Source organism: Ciconia boyciana, chromosome 2, assembly GCF_034638445.1.
Source record: "Ciconia boyciana chromosome 2, ASM3463844v1, whole genome shotgun sequence".
In the NCBI taxonomy this organism is placed as follows: domain Eukaryota; kingdom Metazoa; phylum Chordata; class Aves; order Ciconiiformes; family Ciconiidae; genus Ciconia; species Ciconia boyciana.
Window position 1 is genome coordinate 64,844,559 of NC_132935.1, and position 23,934 is coordinate 64,868,492.

A 23,934-nucleotide genomic window follows, 5' to 3' on the forward strand; every position below is an offset into this window, starting at 1 on the left:
ATAAACATGGCAAGTTAGATCAGCCCCCTGTACAGCAAGTGAAATATTACCTTTACATTTTCCTAAAAGTTAAAAAGTCGCAAATTCTGAAGTTGGAATGATAAAATTGTTAAGCATATCCAGAAGAATGTAAAATACATCTATGTATCAATACATGCCCATAACATCAAATGAAATATTATGTCTAGATATGAGGGATTCAACCCATATCAAGCTTCAGGGCTAAGAAATACTGTGCAGTTGAACTTAGTCACAGGTGATGAAGTTTTCTCTGTGTGTTGGTGTAGATCTATGTATTTGTGCATATACCACGACACATACACAAATAAGGTAATTAATTCATTAATATGCCTGAAAATGAATGTTGCAGAAAATCAAATGCATCACCACCTTTCCTGAGCTGAAAAAGCAGGGGCCAAATCTCCTCCCATCTCATGTTTTCAGATCCAAAGCCTCACTGACTCCCTCGAGCCCTGCCTGCATGAGAGCTCCCAGATCTGACCTACAGGAGTGTGGAATATTTAACTGGCAGATCATTTTATAGGATGGATCAATTTCCCTATTTTAAAGCTGTTGGTTGGTTTTGAATCATTTCTCTGTGGCTCAAAAAGCTGTTCCAAAGGCCCAAATATAAACTACCCAGTAAATCCGTAAGCTTGCAAAGATGCTATGGGTACTTTGTGTCCTCATTAGTGTAGGAAGCTGCAGGCCATACTGAGGTCTGCTCCTAGATGTTAAACACAACATGAGCTAATTTATGGCAATATATAGATGATGAGCAATTTCTTGGTAGGCATGGAACAGCATTTAACTTTAAAGTGTGAATTTTATGCTGGGGTGTTAGGTATTACAGCTAGTTAGAAAGATTTATACTTAGAATTGATTCATTAATTAATTAAATTAATATTTAATTATAATTAAGCATTATGTGTAGTCCTTCTATTCCTTTTCTTTGATATTTTGATGAATTGAAGTGCTACATGCTGAAGATCCTGATTAAAAAAAAAAAAACCCAAAGGAAAGAGATTATGCAGAAATCTATGTAACAATCATGTGTAACCTCAGCAATAATATTACTGACAAACATTTTGCAGTAAAATTCAGACTTCGTTACATCATTGAGCACATGCATTCTTCATGTGATAGTTAAGATGGGTTTCCATTCTGCTCTTTTCTTTTTTTTTTTTTAAATTAAATTATAATCACAGATGGCTAGAACTGACTCCTAAAAGGAGGTACTGAAATTATTTCATGCCTTAGATACTGGCTTGGGATACTCTCTTCAATGGACCAAATTTTCAAAAAAGCCCAAAACCCTGTAAAATTTCAGTCTTCTTTTCATGACCAGATGTGGGTGCAGAAAATAACAATATACCATTTGCTTTATTCTGAAATGGAGATTAATATGTGCCAATCGCGTTTCGTAGCCCAGCTACCTGGTGGAGGTTAATCAGCATTTTTATGATCCCATTTTAGCGGCAGGGTTCAGGCTGCCTTGGAAAGTTGGAAGGAATTGCTTTCCTCCGTGTAGCGCGGGGCCGGGGACTCCCGCACTGCGGCGACTGGGGTGGGGAGCTGGGGTTCCCTGGGGCCCTGGTCGAGGCAGTGGTGGGAGAGGGCAGCTGGTCTCTGTGGTGCTCTCCGGGGAGCTCCCACTCACGAGGTGGCCTTAACGCCATCTGAAGTTAACTGAGGCGCTGTGCTTTTCCAGAAAGTCTGGGTATTAGAGTGCCTGGTTATGTGGGAATAAACAACGTGGAGGTTTCCATCCCTCTGTCTTCACAGGAGGACTGGGTAATTTGACACCCGACCTCTTAACCCAGCCGTCTTTTGTAGAAACTAAATTGCCTTCCCCACGGGGAAGAACTTGAAGGAGACTGTTAGTTTCAATGAATCCAGCATCATTGCCCCACCAGCCCCCTCTCCCCTATGTTACTGCGAAAGGAGACAATTTGGCTCCAAATGACTAATGTGATTCTTTTTTTAAAAAATATTTTTTAAATTTCAGTCTTATCCAAGGCTATTGAGTCTATATCTGAGGTTAGCGTTATTAATTCATAATGACCTTCCATGTGGCCTTCATGGGTTGAGATTGCTGTGCATGTTAGTACATACTGAGTAAAAATATTGCTGTGAAATGATAGACTGTATTTATAGACAACAGGGCAAAATCCTACCTTCTCTTAAAAAAAAAAAATACTAAAAAGAGAGCATTTACGCACTTTTAATGAGTATTGAGCTTGCCAAATTCTCTCAAATTGGTCCAGAGGTTTGGAATGAAGAATTATCATTTGAAGACGAACAATATGAGTTCTGCTGCAATTTCAGTAGCAATCCCCAGACCTGTTTTCTTTATGTCATGAAAACTTTAGAAACATAAACAGTGCTGAATTGCCACTGGTACTGAATAATGTGGCTTTTATTGTTGCCTGGGCTCTTCTGTATATTCAAGAAAATAATTTAATGCTTATTAATAAATAGAAGGTAACTAAAGATGACTCTGATCTAGTCTGTTGAAAATTTCTCAGTACCCTTAATTTGTTAGTAAATTCAATATATTTTATTTAAGCAGATTCATATATACAGTATATTAACTTTTTTTCCAGGCAATCTTTACTCAGCACAGAAAGGCCAGATGTATGGGAATTGTAAAAAATCAGGATATGCATAAAAACTGTTCAAGTGCATAAAGCAGCCCCATCTGGAAGACATCTAACAGAAATGAAGTTGTACAAAACCATTCCATTGATAATAAAGCTAATTTTTATGGGTCTGACAAGTATGTAATTATGTTCAGTGGTGCTTTTCAGATTTTATCACAGTCAATAAACCGCAGTGGTAATTTCATTCCCATTTGACATATTTACATGGAAACATTTGATTGGAGGAATTAGTAACCCTGAAAGCCTTGATAGATATGTTTTAATGATCTGTGACCTCCGCAGTCCCTCATCTGTTTATTGTTGCAACAGGCGAGAAGTCGTTCCTCTGTGACCTTTGTGGCTTTGCCGGCGGGACACGTCATGCCCTCACCAAGCATCGGCGGCAGCACACAGGTCAGTAAAGCTGTCTGTACTCTTTGCTATATTTTCTCCAGCAAGGGAGTCCCTCTACACTGGGGAGTAACGCAAGTCAAATAGCACGTTACAGCACAAATAATACATCGGCTCATTGTTTACTTTGCTTTTTCTCGTTTTTGTAAAATCGGTATGCCCAAGGTCTGCATCAAGTCTGTTAGCTGGGATTTTGAATAATTGCTTGGGAGGGAGTGGGGAGTATTTTTGGTGTTTTTTCTGAAGGAAGTAGAATTGTAAAGACTGGCTTTCTTCTTTAAATGAATGCTAAGTCTACTAATTTTTTTTTTCGAAGGCCCAAATAGATTACCTACTGTGAAGATTTTGCAAGAGTCTGCTAGAATGTCCCTGGGTGAAAATTAGAGACTACATATAGATTAATCCATTATTTTGGACTGAGACATAGTTGAAAGCTAGTGTTGTTTCAGTTGCCCTTTTGTAATTTTAAGATAGTTTGTAATTAATAGGTGCAACTTTAAGAGTTACCACATGGTTGGCATGTAAAGCAGGATTTCTCTCCCAGAATTAGTAAAGCTTTCCTACCACCTTGTTATAAAAATTTAATAACAGATAAAATTAAATCGGTTCTTAGTTTCAGAAGACCAGAAAAAGTGTAAGTATTAAACATTTATTAATACATTTTACCTTAATTGTGCTTTTTAGTAGTTCCTTGTAAGTGTTTGATTATTTGAATAGATTTTTTTCAAACAGATGCAGAAGTGTTGCTGCTTAAGCCACTGTAGTTTTTGTTTTACTGACTATCATGAGGATAATGTAATAACATCAGGAATTGCTACGTGAGTTAAGTGACCATTGTCTAATGTACAGTGGAAAGAAATGGCTAACAAATGAGAAGCTGTAGTTGTTACATCATGAATTTTCCATGGATTTTGTAAAGGAATCTCAGTGGGAGATTTTATTATGTCCCTGAATAAACTAATCTTGATTCAGGACATACACCATCTAAGTGCGTAATTTCCTGGAGAGCAGCTACTCTCTTTCTTGAGAGCCTGAAGCCATTCTTTCCAACCCATTTTCAGTTTATTAAAGCCACCATATTTGGAGGAGAGTCTGATGCTTTCAAAAAGGTGGGGCTTTCAGTGCTGGTCAGGCAATATCTTGAAACGGATAAGCTCTAAAAAAAAATATGCAGGGCCAAATTTTGCTTGCAAGTCTAACTAGTAATCATACTTCCAGAATTTTTCTTCCGATAACAAGGAATATACATTTGTGTGAGAGTACTGCCACAGTCAGTTCCCATTCACTGCAGCAAGTTTGTATTTTTAAAGTGTCCAAGAAAAGGCATTTGGTAAATATAAGTTCTCTTAGTATTACACTCTCTGAATGATAACGGGAGCAATTGCAACTACCAGAATGGAAGTTGTAGGCTTCAGTTGTAACTAATGGTTTCCATTTTTCTGGAGCTTTGAAGAATTTTCACATGTTGGCTGAAGTTTACCAAATGTGGGCTAAGAATGAAAATGATTATTTTTTTTTCTTTAGAAGAAATAAATCATTGTTATCGATAGGATGGGTACAACCTTTTGGTTTTTATTGGCCTGCCATGTGGCACACTGAGATCATGCGTATGTCTAGGACTCATAGTCGGTAGAGCCACACAAATGGTGAACAATCATTTCAGAATGGAAAAGTCAAAGAAATGCATATTCTTGTCTTTACCCTTCTTGTCTTTACCTGTTATGTGAGTGCAGATCTGGTTTCTCAGAAATGTAAGCCCTTATCATCAGTTATATATGTATGTATATTTTTTGTATCATTAGGCCACAAGCCGATAGAAAAAATATTTTATTTCCTGATTTATGTGCAAAATTAGGCTGAAAATATGGTATGTTCCTGGTGAAAAGCTGTCCACGTTTTCGATGGCATTTTGCCCTTCTCTTGCCAGTATGGTAGAGACTTTTGTGCTATGATCACAGGGATTCACAGGTTATAGATCATGAAGCTTGCATCTAGCAGGCATAACTTTATATTTTATGTCAGGACTGGAGGCTCGTTATTACTTTGCTATTAACTTTGTACTATACAGGACAGTATCTCAGAGGCAGAGGGATCTATCTTTTTGGCATTTATCTGCCTCTGTGGCACAAACAATCAGAGATGATTCTTTAGCAGAAAAATTATCTGTAGCTTCTATTTGTTTCAAGGAGAATGACACAATCCACCTTTGCCTGCATTGTTGCACTTACATGGGTTCTCTTGTATTTTCATCCAGTGCACAACTTTATCTCAGTCCTTAGCTGCATGCACTCCTCTTTGTACCTGTATCTTTTCTTCTGTGTCCCCAGTTGGCACAATTTTCCCAGAGCAGAATGCCAAAGCAAATTACAATCAGGTTTGAAAGGGATAGGTATCAAAAATAGTCTAAACGGCTTAAATAATTCCCTCCTGCAATACAAGCTGTCTAGGGGGCTGACACAGAACATCTTCCAATCTAAGATTTACTTCTATCACCTGTCAGAGACCCTTGATTCAAGGGCAAATGAGCAAATCCTCACATGTAGTTGAGGAGTCTTAACTAGCTTAACAAGCCTCCTCTCGTCCCAGCCTCAAGGCCTGAGGTGTCCTGACACCCCAGAGAAATGGTCAGCTGCTGATAGATATTTGACACAAGAAAGGACTGGCTGTAGGACCAGCCACTTAGACTTTTGATGCTCTTGATTCTGGTGTTTCTTACTCTGTTCCTCTCTTTTTTAGATGAGATTATTTTTATGTACCTGGAGAAATACCTTTACCTTGTGAAAGACGCGTTTTCTTTGGAAATATCATAGGGAGCATAAAGTATAACTTGGGGTGAATAAGGCTGGAAGAATCTGGCCCTCGGTCACTCGTGGAGGAAACTGTAGGGACTAGTTTGGTAAATAGGATGTTATCCCTGGAAGATATGGTTTTTAAATGAAAAGTAGTACAGGAATGTTAAACTGAAAGAAAAAGCCATTAGTTTTAAGACTTGAAAAATGTTTGTACTTAATTTATTTGCAAACATGATGCATCTCCGTACAGATTTCCTTGATATAGGCTTTCTCAACTGTAAAGTAGAACTGTGAAGTCGAAAAAAATAATTTGACCCATCAAGAGATCCCTGGTGTTTCACTAGTTGACGTTTTTATTCTGTGTTAAATATGTTATGTCCTTAATGACTGACCTGGTCCTGTGAGAAGCACACACTTTGAACACAGAATAAGCTAAGTCTTCAGCTGATTTTGTCCTGGTAAAATGTTCTAGCATTATTTTATGATCTGAATGCATCTTCTTCCAGTCCTATTCTGCAAGAATCAATCTATGAAATTCCGCACGACTTTCACTGGCTATGTAAATATCAGTGGCCCGATCTTCTATTTTGTGAATTGAAGCAATGGCAACTTCAAGAGTGGTCCAGAGTTTGACCAGATTTTTATCACACTGTAAAGAATACTTACATCTCTCTCTCTGTCAAATGCTTTACGATAGACGCTTATGGCTGCCTAGGCTGCGCCCAGAAACTGTCTTAAGAAACTTAGTCCGCTTGTGATATCAGCTGGTGCTACGTGGTAAATAAGGGACAGCTTGCGGTGCTGCAAGACTTAGATATGCCGTAGTTCTCAGCATGACTGGGAGGAAAAATTTTCATCTTTTGAGTCATCCGGAAACAATTTTTTTTTTTATTCATATTTTGTCCCAGTAAGAAAATCTGCCTGAAGATAGGAAGATAAATAAGGTTGCAAATTTTAGTGTTCGCTGAGTTTAGAATGAGTTGAATTCCACAGAGAATTTAAGCAATTGTCTGAATTTTATAATAAAAAGAGTAAATAATCTCTAAATCAGCCACCAAAAACACGCACACACACGAAAGAAACATAACACTACATAACTTAAATATTTTTCCTTAATCATGATCAACTAGGAAATTGCATAAGAGAGAAAAAACAAGCAAGGGTAATTATTTCTGGTTGAAATGAAAACATAAAAACACTTTTCTTAATTTTAAAATGTCCTTTTTTTGTGTTCTTGTTATTGTTCTGCTCTCCTTCTTTGTTTGTCTGCCTTTTGGTATCACTCTAGTTTTCTCTTCTTCTACATGTTTCCCAGTAAACTTCCATTTTGTGCTGTAGTAGCTGGCTCAATCCAACAGTGCTGATCAGTCACAGCCTGTGTTCTCTTGCATGACATTCCTTTTTTAATGTTGGTTAGCACTCCTGCAAATCGCAAAAAACCCATCCTCATCTTCTACACAACGGCAGTCTACATTTGTTTCTCGTGTGTTGGCTGTGGCGGAATCTTCCTGGGGATCACAGAAGTACATTACAGTAGTAGGGCATTAGAGGGTAAGTACGCTTACTCTGTGCACAGCAGTTCTATGACAGTCACCCTGAACCTATGGAACTGCTTAGGAAGATTGTGTCTTTGTTCAAATATTTTCATGAATTTTTGAAGATGGTAGCTTATATCGTACAGATCACTGTTTGTATGATTGCTTCTGCTCACTCATTTCAATCTTGCGCTTCTCAAGACATTTATAGGTCAATGTAATAAAGAAAGAAAATTTAATAATATATGTGTTTTTATCCAGATGAGTGACTCACTTTGTGTTTCTATTTCTCATGTGAACTGCTCTTTGACTTTAATGTGTAGTTACATTACTCGGCGTTGAATTTAATGTATAATGTAGCCTCTTCCCTTCAACTTCCCTACCACAAGCTTAAAAAAATTATAATGTTGAATACCTCAGAAAATGTAGCACAGTAAGAATACTTACTGCTCTTTTCAGCAAGAGGAGACGTGAAATTTGAAGAGAATCTGTGGTGTTTTTCCTTTTCCATTTATGCCAACATTTGCAGCAGCGTGTGGAACTTGATTATAGCAAACCTTTGGCCAGGAATGACACCAAAAACCTTGGTATCTTAAAACTTTCTCTCTACCTAAGAGAAATTGTCTAGTGGAACAGTTTTCCTCCCATTTCTGAGCATACAAATGTCAATCATTTTTTGCTATGGAAGAGCAACCCTTTGGCATCTACAGCGTTTCTCATAAGAAAGCAAGGGATCAAGGATGTACTTATTTTTATGTCTTATATGCAAAAAAGTTGACCAGACTAAAAGCAAACAGAATTTACTTTAATATACTTCAGGCTTCGTTAGCAAGCCTGTAAGTGCCTCTCCAGGGAACAGCCTTAACAAATACTAGAAATAGTTGGAAATAAGAAAAAAATCTTGTAAGCAGATGGCTGCATTTTGTGGTCTACTCATTCCTTAGGTCAAATGAAACTTATAGGATTCTTTCTGTGCTGGTCAACACATCATGTGAAAGACGAATAGGACTAAAAGCAATAGCTTCCTGTTGAGACAACTGGGGTAAGATTTCTTCCTTCTTACTAAGATTCTGATTGGTTGCTCAAGACTTGCAAATTGAAGGCACCATTTGATTTTCATTTTTTTCCTTCATTTATGTGAAAGCTGGATCCTCAGTAGCACATTCATATAAATGCTGTATATAATCTATAGGTAGATATAGTCTGAACAGTCATGATTATAAATAAAAATGTCACTTTGCCATGCACAGATCAACATCTATCACCAAGATTTATAGTTTTTGTTACTGTGTTATTTCATTTTTCCTTTAAAAAGTACACGTTAAGTACATAACTGCACAGAGAGATTTATGATTGCATTAAGGTATGCTCTGTGTCCTAAAAAGCTCATCAAAGACAGAGAACTCAAAAGAGGTAAAATCAGAGAACAGAGGAAGACGGAAAGAAAAAGAAAGCTGTAATTTGTCGGGCGGGAGGAGGGGAAGCTAAGATAGATACTAAAAGAAGTCAGTGCAGAATTTGGAGAGGCAAGAGAAAAAGAAAGCCTTAGTCATGATGGTTTAAGAAGAGCAGAATGGGTGGAGCTGATAAGGCTAACTGGTTAGCAGCAGGCTTAATAACTGCTTTTTTACAGACTGGTGCTCCCCATGATCTGACCCTTTTATCAGTTGCTTTCCCAAACTTTGATTGTTGGAGCTAAAATTTTCCATGTCAAGTGACTTAAACAACTGATGCACTTCAAAACTTGCTTGCCGTATTGTCAAAAAAGCAAAAACATTCTTCTTTTGTGATCCTGTGGTTAGGAAACATAGCTTTTTGAAAGTGCTTGTGTTAAAAACAAAATTAAAACCCCCAAAGACAGTGGGTCCTTGATCTTGGAACATGTGGCCTTCCTTTTTTCCCCCCACAGAGCTCGTTGACCATTGGGGCATTTTGGGGCACCTATCCTTCTTTTTCACGGGGTTTCTTACTGATAAAGTTAGAGGTGGTGAGGCACAGATGTATCTTCTATAATGGTAAGGTGTTGGTGGGGTTGGTTTGGGGGTTTTTTTTAATCTTTTTTAATCTCTAAATACATAGACTTTGCCCTCACACATTTTTAGATACACTATTTTGTAGTTATTACACAGTCTTGTTTAAAAAATACTGTCAATATTGCTTTTTTGATTTGTGTTATTTTAATTTTGTGTGAATTAGATCCTTGACTGGGGGTGAGGGAGAATCATCCTAGAATATTTAATTGCAGCCCATAAAGTTAAGTTTATTGCCTGAAATGTCTGGGGGCAGGAAGGGGGGAAGGAAAATTGAGACACAAAGGCTGATAAAGAGCATTCTGGCCCAAAGATAAGGAAGACAAAAAATACTTAAAAGACTAGATCTGTGGAAAACTTCAATAAATAAAAAAATAGATAAAAGTACTGTTGCTACAGCTAAAATACTCTTCAACACCACCCAACCCAAAGAAATACCTATTCTTCTTTTAGATTTTTTCAACTGTACTTATCAACCTGGTTAATTTTCCATAAAAATCACTCGTTTTCCTGTGTGCAGCTGCTAAGAATTATAGGCCATGCTAGGCCGTCTTTTTTTCTCCCAGTTCAGTTGGCTTTTGTTGTGTGGTGCTGCTGTGATGTATTTTCTGTCAGGTGAGATTTACACATAGTCCACTTGACAGGAGCAGTTAGCCACAAGGATTTCCTAAGGAGAAACTTCCTGGAGGAGTGGGCAAGGATTATCATTTTTCTTTTGGTCACGATGGAATTTGCAAGCCCTCCTGGCTTCCACGGGCCCTCGCTCATCTGTCAGCCTCGCTGGCCCTGCCCCAGCACAGCAGCAGACCTTCACCTGACCCATCCTTCCCGAATGGCAAACTAAAAATCTCCGTTCAGTTCAGATCTGGTTTGGTTGGTTTGTTTTTTTTTTTACAAGGGGGCAAGTTGGCAAGGTTCTAATGCATTTTAAATGAAAGCAGTTAAAATAAGTATGTATGTTATCTAACATACCTGTGGCTTTACTACTTAGGCTTGAAAATGTTGCTATCTTCTTTAATACTAGAAGATAAAATAAATCAGGCACAAGAAATCTTCAGTTCAAGAACAGGTTACGTTGCTAGGGAGTCTATGGCCTCCCAGAGAGTTTAATTGAAGCAGCAGCCAGTACCATTCAAGCTGCTGGGAGAATCAGCTTCTCCAGAGCAGAGAGTCAGTGTCTGACAAGAAAACCCCATTTGGGGCAGGAAAGACATACTTTCTAGCAGTCTCAATTTGTCCAGCATAGAGGCTTCCGCATTGTGTCCTGCCCCTTCACCTTTCCTTGTCCCGTGAAACAATAAATGAAAAATAGTGGCTGGTATTCTCTCCAGCAGCTGCTAAAAGCAATTATTCCAACTCTTTATGGAGCTTTCAGAAGCTGCTCCGTTGTCCGTCCTTGCAGCCTTTTCAGGCCTGAGGATCTTGCATTTCTTTTTCCCTTGTGAGGGAAAAAAACCCAACAGTCTCCAAGAATGAAAAATGCAGATTTCTCTCTCTTCTCAGAATTCTGGCAAAGTCTCTTTGGAAGTCTTGAGTGTCTCATGCTTTAAGCAGGCTTGAGAAATCTGGCTTGGAGGCACGGCTGCTTGGGAGTGGCCTCTTGGTAGTGATGTGTCTTCTGCTGGTAGTGTATCTCCTGTCAGTCTGAAAAACTGCAAATTGTACCTGCTAAGAGGCTTAGGGTTCAATTTTGAAACTGCCTATTCTAGACCTCTGAACCATCTACAAGGTCAGTGTCTGTCCCTAGCAGTTTTATTCAGACTTCTTAAGTTAGGGATGTTGATTCCTTATGTAGTCTTTAGGTTAAATACTTCTGAAGGCTTGCACAATGCAGTCAACATCACCTAAGTTAGGAGCTGTCTTCTGCATACAAAAAGAAACCTGTTTCCTCCCTAAATGGTAATTACATGTGCCTGTAAGTCAGACAGAATATTTCTGGAGCAACCAGTTGGAAAAATGGGATGCAGGTGTCTTAGCTAGGCTTAGCTAGACAGTATGTGTATCTCTCATGGGATTTTGTCTTAGCGTCTTCTGAGGGGTAGACCCCTCTGCTAGAAGTAAAAGTACTCTTTTCACATAATAATTTATAAGCTAGAGATTTTTATCTTTCTTCAATTAGTAGTCTTCTAGAAACTTTCAGTGCAGTTGCACATTCAGCAGAGATTGAATTTTAGTCTTCTGAAAATATTATTGTCCTAGTCTAGGTTTGGTGGTTGGGGTTTGTTTTTGTTTTGTTTTGTTTTTTTCATTAACCGTTCAAGTCTTTCTGGTGAAAATGGCCCACTGTTCAGAAAATATTCACAAGGGCAGAAGTACAGCAGGCAAGAGAGGGGGAATGGAGCATTGAGTTCTGGTTCATATTCTCAGTCCTGGTTTATGTGTATTATTTAATGGATAAGATGAAAAATCCAGGACCAGAGACAAAAACAAAGATGCTGTAATCCCAGAGATGTTCCTTTCTGAGCAGGCACTGAATACAAGCTTCAGACTGATTTCTCACCTTCTGTCTCCAACAGTGTTGCTTTCAGGGCTGTGCATGGGCCCAACTTCAACAGAAGGTGCAGGGTGAGAGAAATGTCTGTCACCTGGTGATGGTATTTTCATTAAATAAGGCCCAGTAACATGGTTACCCTGTTTCAGTGCAGTTCTTTCTCCTCCTTTTTGCTGCTGCGTAACACCACATAGGAAGTCAGCTGGCTACCGATGTGTATATGTCATAGAGAGAACAGTATTTTGCAAATAATACATTGTATTTGGAAATTTATTTTGTATTTGTGGTTGTTATATATACATGGACTAAAATCTATCTCAAGGGATTTGCCAGAAATTTAGACTTGTCTTCCTTTTCTGTTGATGAAAACTGATAATGCATATCTTTTCTTGTCACCTTCTAGGAGAGAAACCATTCAAATGTGATGAGTGTAACTTCGCTTCCACAACACAATCGCATCTGACACGACATAAGCGTGTCCATACTGGAGAAAAGCCTTACAGATGTCCCTGGTGTGACTACAGGTAATGAGTCATTAACTAAAGCATGATGAGAGAAGGGTTAAGGTGATCAGACGAGGTTCATTTGAAGTCACCAATAAAAATATATTGCCATTAAAACACCATCAGGGCAGCAGTAATTGCATATTAAATTAGGAGCTAAATTTAAAAACTTAGTCTTCAGTATCTAGGTATTACTTTATAAAGAAAAACAAATGATGGGAAACCTTTTAGTGGTAACACTGCAATGCTAATGTTGAGTGTTTGTTTCACAGCTGCTCTAGTGTCTGTTAGAATTCTCCATGGTGAGGCCGCTTATCTGCATCGCCTTTTCAAATCAGTTGCAGTTTTGAAATTTTTCTCGGTTGAGTTGCAACCATTTCACCAAGAAAGGAAAAGTCCCCTAAAAGGCTTAGCAGCCTAAATACTCACCAGACACTTATTAGAAGAGGAAGCAACTGGAGCTAGTTACAGTGCTTCAGAGTCTTGTTTTTCTGCTCCAGTTTTCCTTCTCCTTGCCAGCCAAATTGTTTGGATGAGAGTTGGTCGTAGGGTGGTTGCATGGAAGGGCTCCCATGTTCCACCATTAAAACCCATTCTGTTAGGACAGTAGATTAAGAACTCAAAAATCACATGAATGGACAGTTAAGATTACTTGTGGTGCTCATCCCATGTGTCTTTTGTTCATTATAGACTACTTATTTAATGATCTCATATTGCTTCTTAAATGATTCTTTACTCTTCTGAAACATACTTCTAATATCTTGAATACTTCTAATACCTTGCAGTAAGGTGGCTAGTCTATGTGTTCTATAAAGGAATCCATATAAGTTATTCATGAGCAATTTGCAAGAGTTGACATCCAAAAAGTTTTTTAAAAATCGGTATTATATTTGATAAATGGCATAATTATGTAATTAGATGCACGTGCTGTGATGCATGCACACAAGAGGAGAAAGTTAAACATTTGATTATAGCACTATAGCATTTTTAATTTTCTTTTAATGCTGAGCATACAACTGTAATGTTCCTTTAGTATAAGTTTTAATGTAGTTTCCTAAACCAAGATTATATAACAAAGGCTAGCCGCTCTCATAGTACCTGGTTTCACGCTATTTATGAGCTGCTTTAAAGAAGGCTCCTGTACAGAAAGCTGCTGCAGTTATCATGCAGTTTCTGTACAAAAATTTTTGTTGCATTATGAGCAAATATTCTGTGAACTCTTATGTATTGAGCACCCATTAAATTAGTGCTTAGAACTGCAAAGTACTGAATTTGATAACGTCGGAGGGGGGCCTTCCATTTCTGTGCTGCTACCTTAAGAGTCCCCCTGCTTCTTTTTCTTTTTTTCTTTTTTTCTTTTTTTCTTTTTTTCTTTTTTTCTTTTTTTCTTTTTTCTTTTTTCTTTTTTTCTTTTTTCTTTTTTTCTTTTTTCTTTTTTCTTTTTTCTTTTTTCTTTTTTTCTTTTTTTCTTTTTTCTTTTTTCTTTTTTTCTTTTTTCTTTTTTTTTTTTCTTCTTTTTTTCTTCTTTTTTTCTTCTTTTTTTCTTCTTTTTTTTTCTTTTTCCAAAGATAAGTTTTTCTGTCAGCTTCGGTAAGTCATCTAAGAAAGAGAGGTGGTTTCATGTTTGTCAGAGTTGTTGCCTTAAAAGGTCTGTGTTGAGTGAAGTGAGAGCATATAAGAAATAGTGTGACATTATGTGCTGCAATGAAGGTAAAAGAAGTGCTATCTTTGATGCTGCATGTTTGAGGAGGCTTAATCTTGGGGTGATCCACTTTAATGAACCATCCTGATCGGAAGGAATAGTCTTATTACAGAACCAGGTAATGAGAGATGGGTTACAGTGGGTCTGAGCTCCTTGTCTGAAGACCCTAGAGACTGGGAGTGTTGCAGATGTTGAATCAGTTTGCAGTTTGGGGTTTGTTACACACATGCAATGAGTGGATGCAATTCCCTCACTCAGTGTGACAAAATGCATCACTTCAATGCTCTGTTTCGTGACAGATGGGAGATAATTTTTCTTTGGATGGACGTTTTCTGTATGGGATAGAAATTCCAAGAAATTACAAGTTTTTTACTCGTATTTTATTATATTGGAGGTTATTAGAGAAGAAGCAGGTATAACTTATTTTGTCAGGGTTAACAAGAAATCTCTGAGCATCCCCTGCCTCTGTGTTATTGAAAAATAAATGTTTCATGGTATTAGGATGTTAGTTTCCATCCCTTGCAAGCCAATTTTGACCTAATCTTTGGAGGCTGATCTCTACAGATACCAGCTGATGAAGCTTTGATTCTGCAGGAAATTTGTTCTGAGCTCAGCTGAAAAACATCTGGCAAGGATGCAGGAATCAGAGCTGTGCTGCTGCTGCTGCAAGTTCATAGAGGCAGTGAGGCACTCTATAGCTGCAGAGAAGCCGGTAGAGGGGTTGCTGTATTTATTAGCCCAGCAGTCCTGCTTGTGCCTGCCAGTTTCCACAGTCCTGGGATATTAGCCAGCCTTGTTGGCAACTATGTTTTTTGCTCTTTGTCCACCTCTCATTTTTTCTCTCTCTTTTTTGTTTTGAAAAACAATTTTAAGGGAATCGCATGTTGCCTCCTTGTCAACTCACCCAGTAGTATCTCTTTTCATGGAAAGGCATTAGCAACTCTGTAAATAGGTCCTTTATACCAGTTCAGCAGATGGTATGTACTCTTGCGAACATGAAGTTCTACAGAACACATGAAATCAAGATTTTAAAATCTGCTGACATAGTGATAAAATTCACCCCCGTGTCTAGTGGTCGAGTTGTCACTGTGGTGCTTTCAGCTCAGCCCTTGCACTGTAAGTTTATCCAGACTATTTCAGATGTTGCTGTTTAGTGTTGCTTGGCAACTGCAGACTCTTTAATGACCCCTGTAGTTTCAGCGAGGTGAATATTCCTCATTTTGTGTACGGATATGGAGTAGAGTGTTGTTAGTGCTACTATAAAGTCTCCTTTCACTGAGAGGTGAAGTGATCTCTCTATTCTATAAAATAGTTTGAGATACTTGAATTAAAAGCATGTCTAAATTCAAGGAATTTTAATTACACCTGTTCAGCTTATCAGTGCTCAGAAGGTTCTTAGAGATTCCTGATTTCAAGCTTTTCAATTCCTTAGGAGGAAATTGTAAACAATCATCCTGCAAAAACTCTTTCCAGTATAGTGAGTGAAAGGCTAGCTAACCCTGGCTAGAAGTGCAGAAAGAAAGGCTATTAAAAGAACCTACTCTGAATTTAGGAGCTGTTATGAAAATCTGGATCACCTGTGAGTGGACAGGCACCTAGAACCCTTTTTTTTTTCTTTTTTCTTTTTTTTTTTTGATTTAGCAGAAAAACTGAAGTGAAATAGGCTGTAAGGTACCATGGGAAAAAGATTTATTTTTGGCTGCATGGAACAAAAAAGGGAATTTATTCCCTATATAACCTAATTATATCCCTATATAAGGATGGGAAAGTATTTTCTTAACTGGCAAACGACATGAATGGATGTGGTTTTCTGAAGTGAATAATGAACTAACCTAGCGTTTTTAGCTCACAAATTATATATTCTCAATACTATGCATATTCCCAAAAAGAAAATGAGAGCTTTTGCTCATTTTATTTTACCAAGTTTCTTTTATAATCTATGTTTATGGTTGTGCTTAAATATTCTTGCAAAAATGTTACCTTCCATCTCTATTTTTTGTACTGTGACCACTTGATATTTTTGTCTAAATCTTCTGTATATTGATAACAAAGAAATGAACATCTGCTTTTCTATATAGCACTATGCGACTTCTAGTAACTATTATTTGAAGTTATATTTTCAGTCTAGTTTTTAAAATCTAATTCCTTTTGGAGGAAGAAAATATATATATTCATAAATATAAAAATTTGCTTGTTAAATGTTTTGGTTACATTTTTTTACATTTGTGTTTTCAATTTAGGTTTGCCCTGTTTAGATAAAAATATGCACAATTTTCCTTTGCATTTACTTTTTCAAATCGCACAGCGTGTGTCTCCATTCTTAAGTCAGTGTGCTTTGTCATACAAAAATATTCATTCACTCCTAATTAATGTTCAACTTAATTTTATAATACGGAATTGGTCTCATAGGGCCCTACACCACCATTACATATGCAATGCTTATTTTGGTTTTCTTAGTCATTTAAAAAAGATGTGTTACGTGGCTAAACTTTTCAGATTACACGATCCTAGAGTTATACTGACAACAATACTGTTTGCATTTGGTAATGGGCACTGTAAGTAGTGAAGAGCCATATAACCTCCTGAAACTGAACAACGCCTGTGAACTTCAACTGATTTCTAAATCTGTCGGTTGTGTAGTCTGCGGCCAGACTTTCTAAACCTGCAACATATTTAGGCACCTGAATTTAACCTGATTTCAGAAGTGCTAAACTCCCATATGTCCAATGATGTCAATGAAAGATGCAGATATACAGCATTTTCAAAACCTGAACTGTTTTTGTGGATGTGTCTAAAGTAAAGAATTAGGACTCTCATTTTAGTCATGCATTAGGCTTTAAATTCAACTCCCATTGGTACTGACTTTCCATGTAACTATCACAGCTTCTCAGGCAAGTAATTTATGTTCATGGTGTGTGTGAGCGGGATGTTTCAGTACGAAATGGATCTGGATTACATTGTTTTACGGGGGGGGGGGGAGGGCAAAAGACAGAGCCCTGCTTTTCTCTCATGGTCAAATTTGTTGGGAGTTCAGGGCTCAGGAGGAGCTCTAGCATAGTTTCGTGATGCAGAAACAGTATTGCTACAATTTTGACCATGAGAGTGTGGGACAGGTATAATGTTAAAGTACTTTGTGCCATCCCTGTGCTGTAATTAAACAAAATGACTCTCATTTCTCTGAGATTACACTGGTTAATTTTGCATAGAGCACCCATGGCAGTGAGGGGAAGGAGGGGATAGAGGCCAACATCCAGGGGATTGGTGATGTTCCGCAGCCATAGATAAGAGGGTTTAGAAGCTGTATAAAACAAACAGCCAGGCCAGCAAAACAGCATTAATTCCATAAATGCACCTTTCTATAAAGTATATGACTTGTGAAGGATGTCTTACAAGACTGAGAATAAATAGCATACATTTTTAATATAATTATGTAAACTAAAATAAATATTTTACATTTATTATGCATAATAAAATAATTAGACAACATTCTCTAAGGGATTATGGCATCTGAAATTCCAACTGCAGAAGGATTCATTGCATATTTTCAGCAGCAGCAGCAGTATGACTTAGGGGGAGTGACTCCACAGGGGCTACTTTTCTTTTTTTGGACAGCATCCCTAGGGAGTTCCTATTTCCCTCTGACTTATAGTATCTGTTCATAGGTTGTAAAGACCAGTTTATAATACGCTTCAGGATTTGCACCTAAGTCATAAGAATGTGCAAAGTGTGTGTTTTCTCTCTGTTTATTTTGTTAATTTAATAACTTCTAGTTGTCTTCGTATGATTGCATCAGCTGTGCACTATTCCCTAGTTATATCAAGGATAACTAGGGACTACTTTAAATGCTGAGGGAAGAATATGTACCTATTCATAGCAAAACTGAAAGGCTGTTAAGGCAAGTTCTACGTAAAATGATGAAACAGTGTATTTATCATTAAAACATTAACATTAATATGCTCTTTGTAACCAGTGAAATTTAATATGCATGTATGGGAAATAACTAGGTTATACAACTGTATGGAACATTAGGCTGATGAGGACTCCAAGTGGCAACCACCACTGCGCTATGGAAAAACACTTTTTTATATATATCACAAAGGCAGAATTGGGCAAAAAAAGTGCAAAAAAAGTACTTTGTGCTAATAAGAAATTGCTGAGGACAGTAATGCATGCATGTAATAGAGCAAACTGGGCCTTCAGGAAGCACTTAAGCTTCTGTTGTGATCAGCAGCAGGAGTTGAGGATATCCAGTGCCTTGTGCTAGCAGACTTATAAACAAATGAAGATAGAAGTTTAGAGAGAAATTCTGTCAGTGCATGGGCATAGTTCCCAGATGCAAACTCCTCAGAATATTATTCATAGTTTAAATAAACATTCAGATAAAATATTTGGTAATATTTCTATTAATCTGGAATAAAATATGCTGTAGTATTTAAGTCTATAAAAGAAAAATAATCCGAAATAAAAGTTAGATATAGCTGCAAAACCACTTTAATTATTCTAGTGAATACATGGCATACAAAACAATGGTTAATATTATTCCCTTTATGATGTTTCTGTTGCTTAATAAAACTTTTTATATTCACCAAAGTTATAGCAAATAGTTCATGTGGTAAACCCAGAATAAAAATATGCAATGTGATAGTGCAAAATACAGATCAGCTATCATGTTAACCAAGAGACTTGACTTCAGATGTGGTTCCTAACATTCAAAAACTTGTATGTATTGTAAAATAATATGGCCCTCACTAGGAGATGCGTATGCTGTCTGCACTGACCAAGAAATCCTGTCTTGCAGTTTTGGAGAATCGTGTTGGTGGCAGCGTACAAAAGAACTTAAACTCCCTCTCCCGCAGCTCTCCGTGTCCTCCCTGCCAGATGCCAATGTCACTGCATGGACTGCTTAAGAGAACGTATGCTTATTAGAAAACATGATTGTTTCTTAAAAAAAGACATATATGTACACGCACACAGAAATATATTGGTGTATGTAGACTTGATGACTATGGTCCACAATGAAATTGCCCTGTTAAGAGGCTTTTGCACAGCATGCAGTAGTATAGTCACTTTGTGAAGTCCTTTGCTTTCCGTATTTTTATTTAATAGCATAGTAAATGCACTCTACTTGGTAGAAGGATAATAGGGATTTTTATTTTTTAATGAATAATACTTACTCCTTACGATATGGAAATCCATCAATAATTCTATGAGCATTGGTAACTCAAGCTTCTTTTGTTGTTTTTTTCTTATTTCTATTTATTTATTTATTCCTGTTTTCCGATCTTTTTTCCTGTGACCACTCTAAGTAAGAGGAATTAAAAATTGCCTTTTTAATTCAGTGAATCTGTGATTCTCATGCTAACACTGAACCACCAGACTCAGGACTTTAAGGATCCACCCAAGTATCTTTAAACCAGTAATGCAATTGCAAGCATTGATAACTCTATTCTAGCCTCATTTTGGATTGAGTCCTTTGAAGAACAACTTTTAAGTGATGTATTTAAGCCTAAATGCCATGCTAAATTACTCAGGGGTGGCCACTGAGTTTAATGTTACTGAGGCATGCAGCCATTTTGATATCAATGTAAAAATTCCTATATAGTTTTAACTTACAGAGGATGTAACCAGGCTCACTAGAGAGGAGCCTGAGAGTGGCGTACCAATGTTGGGAGTGAAATCGATAGCTCAGCTGAAGTGCATCTACACCAATGCATGCAGCACGGGCAACAAACAGGAGGAGCTGGAAGCCATTGTACAGCAGGATAGCTATGACTTAGTCGCCAGCACAGAAATGTGGTGGGATGACTCTCATGACTGGAGTGCTGCAATGGATCGCTATAAGCTCTTCAGAAGGGATAGGCAAGGAAGGAGAGGCAGTGGGGTGGCTCTGTATGTTAGGGAGTGTTTTGATTGTGTAGAACTCAGTGATTATGATGATAAGGTCGAGTACTTATGAGTAAGGATGAGGGGGAAGGCCAAGAAGGCAGATATCCTGCTGGGTGTCTTTTATAGACAACCCAACCAGGATGAAGAGGCAGATGAAGCATTCTATAAGCAGCTGGGAGAAGCCTCACAATCGCTAGCCTTTGTTCTCATGGGGGACTTCAACTTACTGGATGTCTGCTGGAAATACAACACAGCAGAGAGGAAACAGTCTAGGAGGTTCCTGGAATGTGTGCAGGATAACTTCCTGACACAGCTGGTAAGTGAGCCTACCGGGGAGGTGCCTCACTTGACCTGCTGTTTACAGAGAAGGACTGGTGGAAGATATGGTGGTTGGAGGCCGTCTTGGACTTAGCGACCACGATATGATAGAGTTCTCAATTCATGGCGAAGTAAGGAGGGGGGTGAGCAAAACCACTACCATGGACTTCTGGAGGGCAGACTTTGACCTGTTCAGGACACTGGCTGAGAGAGTCCCTTGGGAGGCAGTCCTGAAGGGCAAGGGGGTCCAGGAAGGCTGGGCATACTTCAAGAAGGAGGTCTTAAAGGCGCAGGAGCAGGCTGTCCCCATGTGCTGTGAGATGAACCGGCGGGGAGGACAACCAGCCTGGCTGAACAGGGAGCTTTTGCTGGGACTCAGGAAAAAGAGGAGAGTTTACCACTTTGGAAGAAGGGGCAGGCAACTCAAGAAGAGTACAGGGATCTTGTCAAGTCATGCAGAGCAAAAATTAGAAAGGCAAAAGCCCAGCTAGAACTCAATGTGGCCACTGTTGTAAGAGATGATAAAAACTGTTTTTACAAATACATTAACAACAAAAAGAGAGCCAAGGAGAATATCCCTCCTTTATTGGATGCGGGGGGGGAACATTGTCACCAAGGATGAGGAAGAGGCTGAAGTACTTAATGCCTTCTTTGCCTCAGTCTTTAATAGTCAGACCAGTTATCCCCAGGATATTCAGCCCCCTGAGCTGGAAGACAGGGACAGAGAGCAGAATAAACCCCCCATAATCCAGGAGGAAGCACTTAACAACCTGCTACGCCACCTGGACACTCACAAGTCTATGAGGCCGGATGGGATCCACCCGAGAGTACTGAGGGAGCTGGCGGAGGAGCTTGCCAAGCCACTCTCCATCATTTACCAGCACTCCTGGTTAACAGTGGAGGTCCCAGACGACTGGAGGCTTGTCAGTGTGATGCCCATCTACAAGAAGGGCTGGAAGGAGGATCTGGGGAACTACAGGCCTGTCAGCCTGACCTTGGTACCTGGGAAAATTATGGAATGGTTCATCTTGAGTGTGCTCAACAGGCATGTGTAGGCCAACCAGGGGATCAGGCCCAGCCAGCATGGGTTCATGAAAGGCAGGTCCTGCTTGACCAACCTGATCTCCTTCTGTGACCAGGTGACCTGCCTAGTGGATGAGGGAAAGGCTGTGGATGTTGTCTGCCTAGACTTCAGTAAAGCCTTTGACACTGTCTCCCACAGCATTCTCCTAGAGAAGCTGGTGGCTCATGGCTTAGGTGGGTATACTCTGCACTGGGTAGAAAAACTGGCTGGATGGTCGAGCCCAGAGAGTTGTGGTGAGCGGAGTTAAATCCAGTTGGCGGCCGGTCACAGGCGGTGTTCCCCAGGGCTCAGTTTTGGGCCAGTCTTGTTTAATATCTTTATCAATGATCTGGATGAGTGCACCCTCAGTAAGTTTGCAGACGACACCAAGTTGTGCGGGAGTGTTGATCTGCTTGAGGGGAGGAAGGCTCTGCAGAGGGACCTGGACAGGCTGGATTGATGGGCTGGGGCCAATAGTATGGGGTTCAACAAGGCCAAGTGCCGGGTCCTGCACTTGGGCCACAACAACCCCATGCCACGCTACAGGCTTGGGGAAGAGGGGCTGGAAAGCTGCCCAGTGGAAAAGGACCTGGGGGTGCTGATTGACAGCTGCCTGAATATGAGCCAGCAGTGTGCCCAGGTGGCCAAGAAAGCCAATGGCATCCTGGCTTGTATCAAAAATAGTGTGGCCAGCAGGAATAGGGAAGTGATCGTGCCCCTGTACTCAGCACAGGTGAGGCCGCACCTCGAATGCTGTGTTCAGTTTTGGGCCCCTCACTACAAGAGAGACATTGAGGTGCTGGTGCGTGTCCAGAGAAGGGCAACGAAGCTGGTGAAAGGTCTAGAGCAGAAGTCTTATGAGGAGCGTCTGAGGGAACTGGGGTTGTTTAGCCTGGAGAAAAGGAGGCTGAGGGGAGACCTTATCGCTCTCTCCAGCTACCTGAAAGGAGGTTGTAGCGAGGTGGGGGTCGGTCTCTTCTCCCAAGTAACTAGCAATAGGATGAGAGGAAATGGCCTCAAGTTGCATCAGGAGAGGTTTAGATTGGATATTAGGAAAAATGTCTTTACTGAAAGGGTTATCAAGCATTGGAACAGGCTGCCCAGAGAAGTGATGGAGAAGTTCCCTGGAGAAGTTCAAAAAATGTGTAGATGTGGCACTTTGGGAGAGGGTTTAGTAGGCATGGAGGTATTGGGGTGACAATTGGACTAGATGATCCTAGAGGTCTTTTCCAACCTTAATGATTCTATGATTCTATGAACTTCTGGCAGCTTCTGTCTGTTGCAGCCTGTCATGATCCTAGCTCAGCATTCTATCGGTTTGTTCACTCTTTAAGTTTTGCAAAAACATTCTGAGGTTCCTGATTTCTTTCAGTAGTTACTGTCTCCCCCTTTCTGTTCAATTTGGGCTTTGTCCCTAAACTTTTCTTCTTATGCGGCCTCTCCCCTGCTGTACTGATGCTCTTTTTTTTTTTGAATCAGAGGCCAACACACTTAACCCAAAACCTGAAGTATTTGGTGTTTAGGAAATATGAATAAGACCACTTCATGCAGTGGACAGATTAATGTAACTACTGTCTTCTATCATCACATTTTATCTTCTCCCTGTCCTCACACTTCTTTTTCCCTATCACATGCAATCATCACAGTCCTATCTATTCCCCTTTCTTAAGGAGCATAAATATGCTATAATAAATATACCTATATTTATATTTAATATATAGTTAATTAATGTTTATAAATCTGGAACACCAGCATATATTTCAAAGTAAAATAATCTTAAGTAGGTTGTATTTTTATAGTAAATAAAATTTTAGTATTAACCTCAAAAGGAATGGCAAGGCTATGGTCTTAATATAGTTCTTAGTAACAAAAAAGACTGGTAATTTCCTGTTCTTACAGTGCTTCTGATAAAAATGTACAGTGAAGATCTTTTATGTCTACAAATAGACTTTCATTTGTTGGAATAATTTTATCTAAAAATAATCATTGGCATCATAGCTTAATTAATATGACCCTTTTAGGTAAAAAGTAGTTTAAAAAAAGGCTAAAGCAACTATATGTTTTCTTTGCTCTTGCCTGTTAACACAGAATAAAAAATAAACATGTTTGTTTCTTTTACCATTCCTTAATCCCCAATCCAGTCATCATAAAAGGGCCAAAGCTATCTTTGGGGGTGGTCAAATCTACAAGGACTTATTATTGCTAACTACCAGCTAACTACCTGGCTGGTAGTTAGCAATCTGAAAATATTTTGGTAGTGTTACAGGCCTTTGAGATGAAATTAATAGACACTAGCCTGTTGTGTTACGTGTGGTTTATTCTCCAGGCAATATGGCTACTACAGTGTAAAAAAGTTTCTGTATTAATGCTGTCTTTGTGACAACCTTCCCTCTTCCTCCTTCATATGTGATACACAAAACAGGTTAAAATGTTGGGAAGTGACAGAAAGCAAATTCAGCTCAGATGCGGTTCCAGAAAGAGGTGTAGCCCAGTGCAAGGGGGAGAAAGGGAAAGGTTTTTTTCCCTTTAAAGGCTGATGAAAATGAGAGAAAGAAAAGAAA

The 23,934-nt window shown here is 39.0% G+C and overlaps 1 protein-coding gene across 5 annotated transcripts in view; it reads left to right on the plus strand.

Annotated features, from left to right (window-relative positions):
* The window catches only part of ZNF407 (zinc finger protein 407), a 355,565-nt gene that overhangs the window by 205,194 nt on the left and 126,437 nt on the right, over positions 1-23,934 (plus strand). For all 5 annotated transcript variants that reach the window (XM_072852837.1, XM_072852838.1, XM_072852839.1 and 2 more), the window contains 2 exons: positions 2,973-3,056; positions 12,305-12,425. In XM_072852837.1, coding sequence (XP_072708938.1) covers positions 2,973-3,056; positions 12,305-12,425 — 205 coding nt within the window. The remainder of the gene's footprint in view (positions 1-2,972; positions 3,057-12,304; positions 12,426-23,934) is intronic.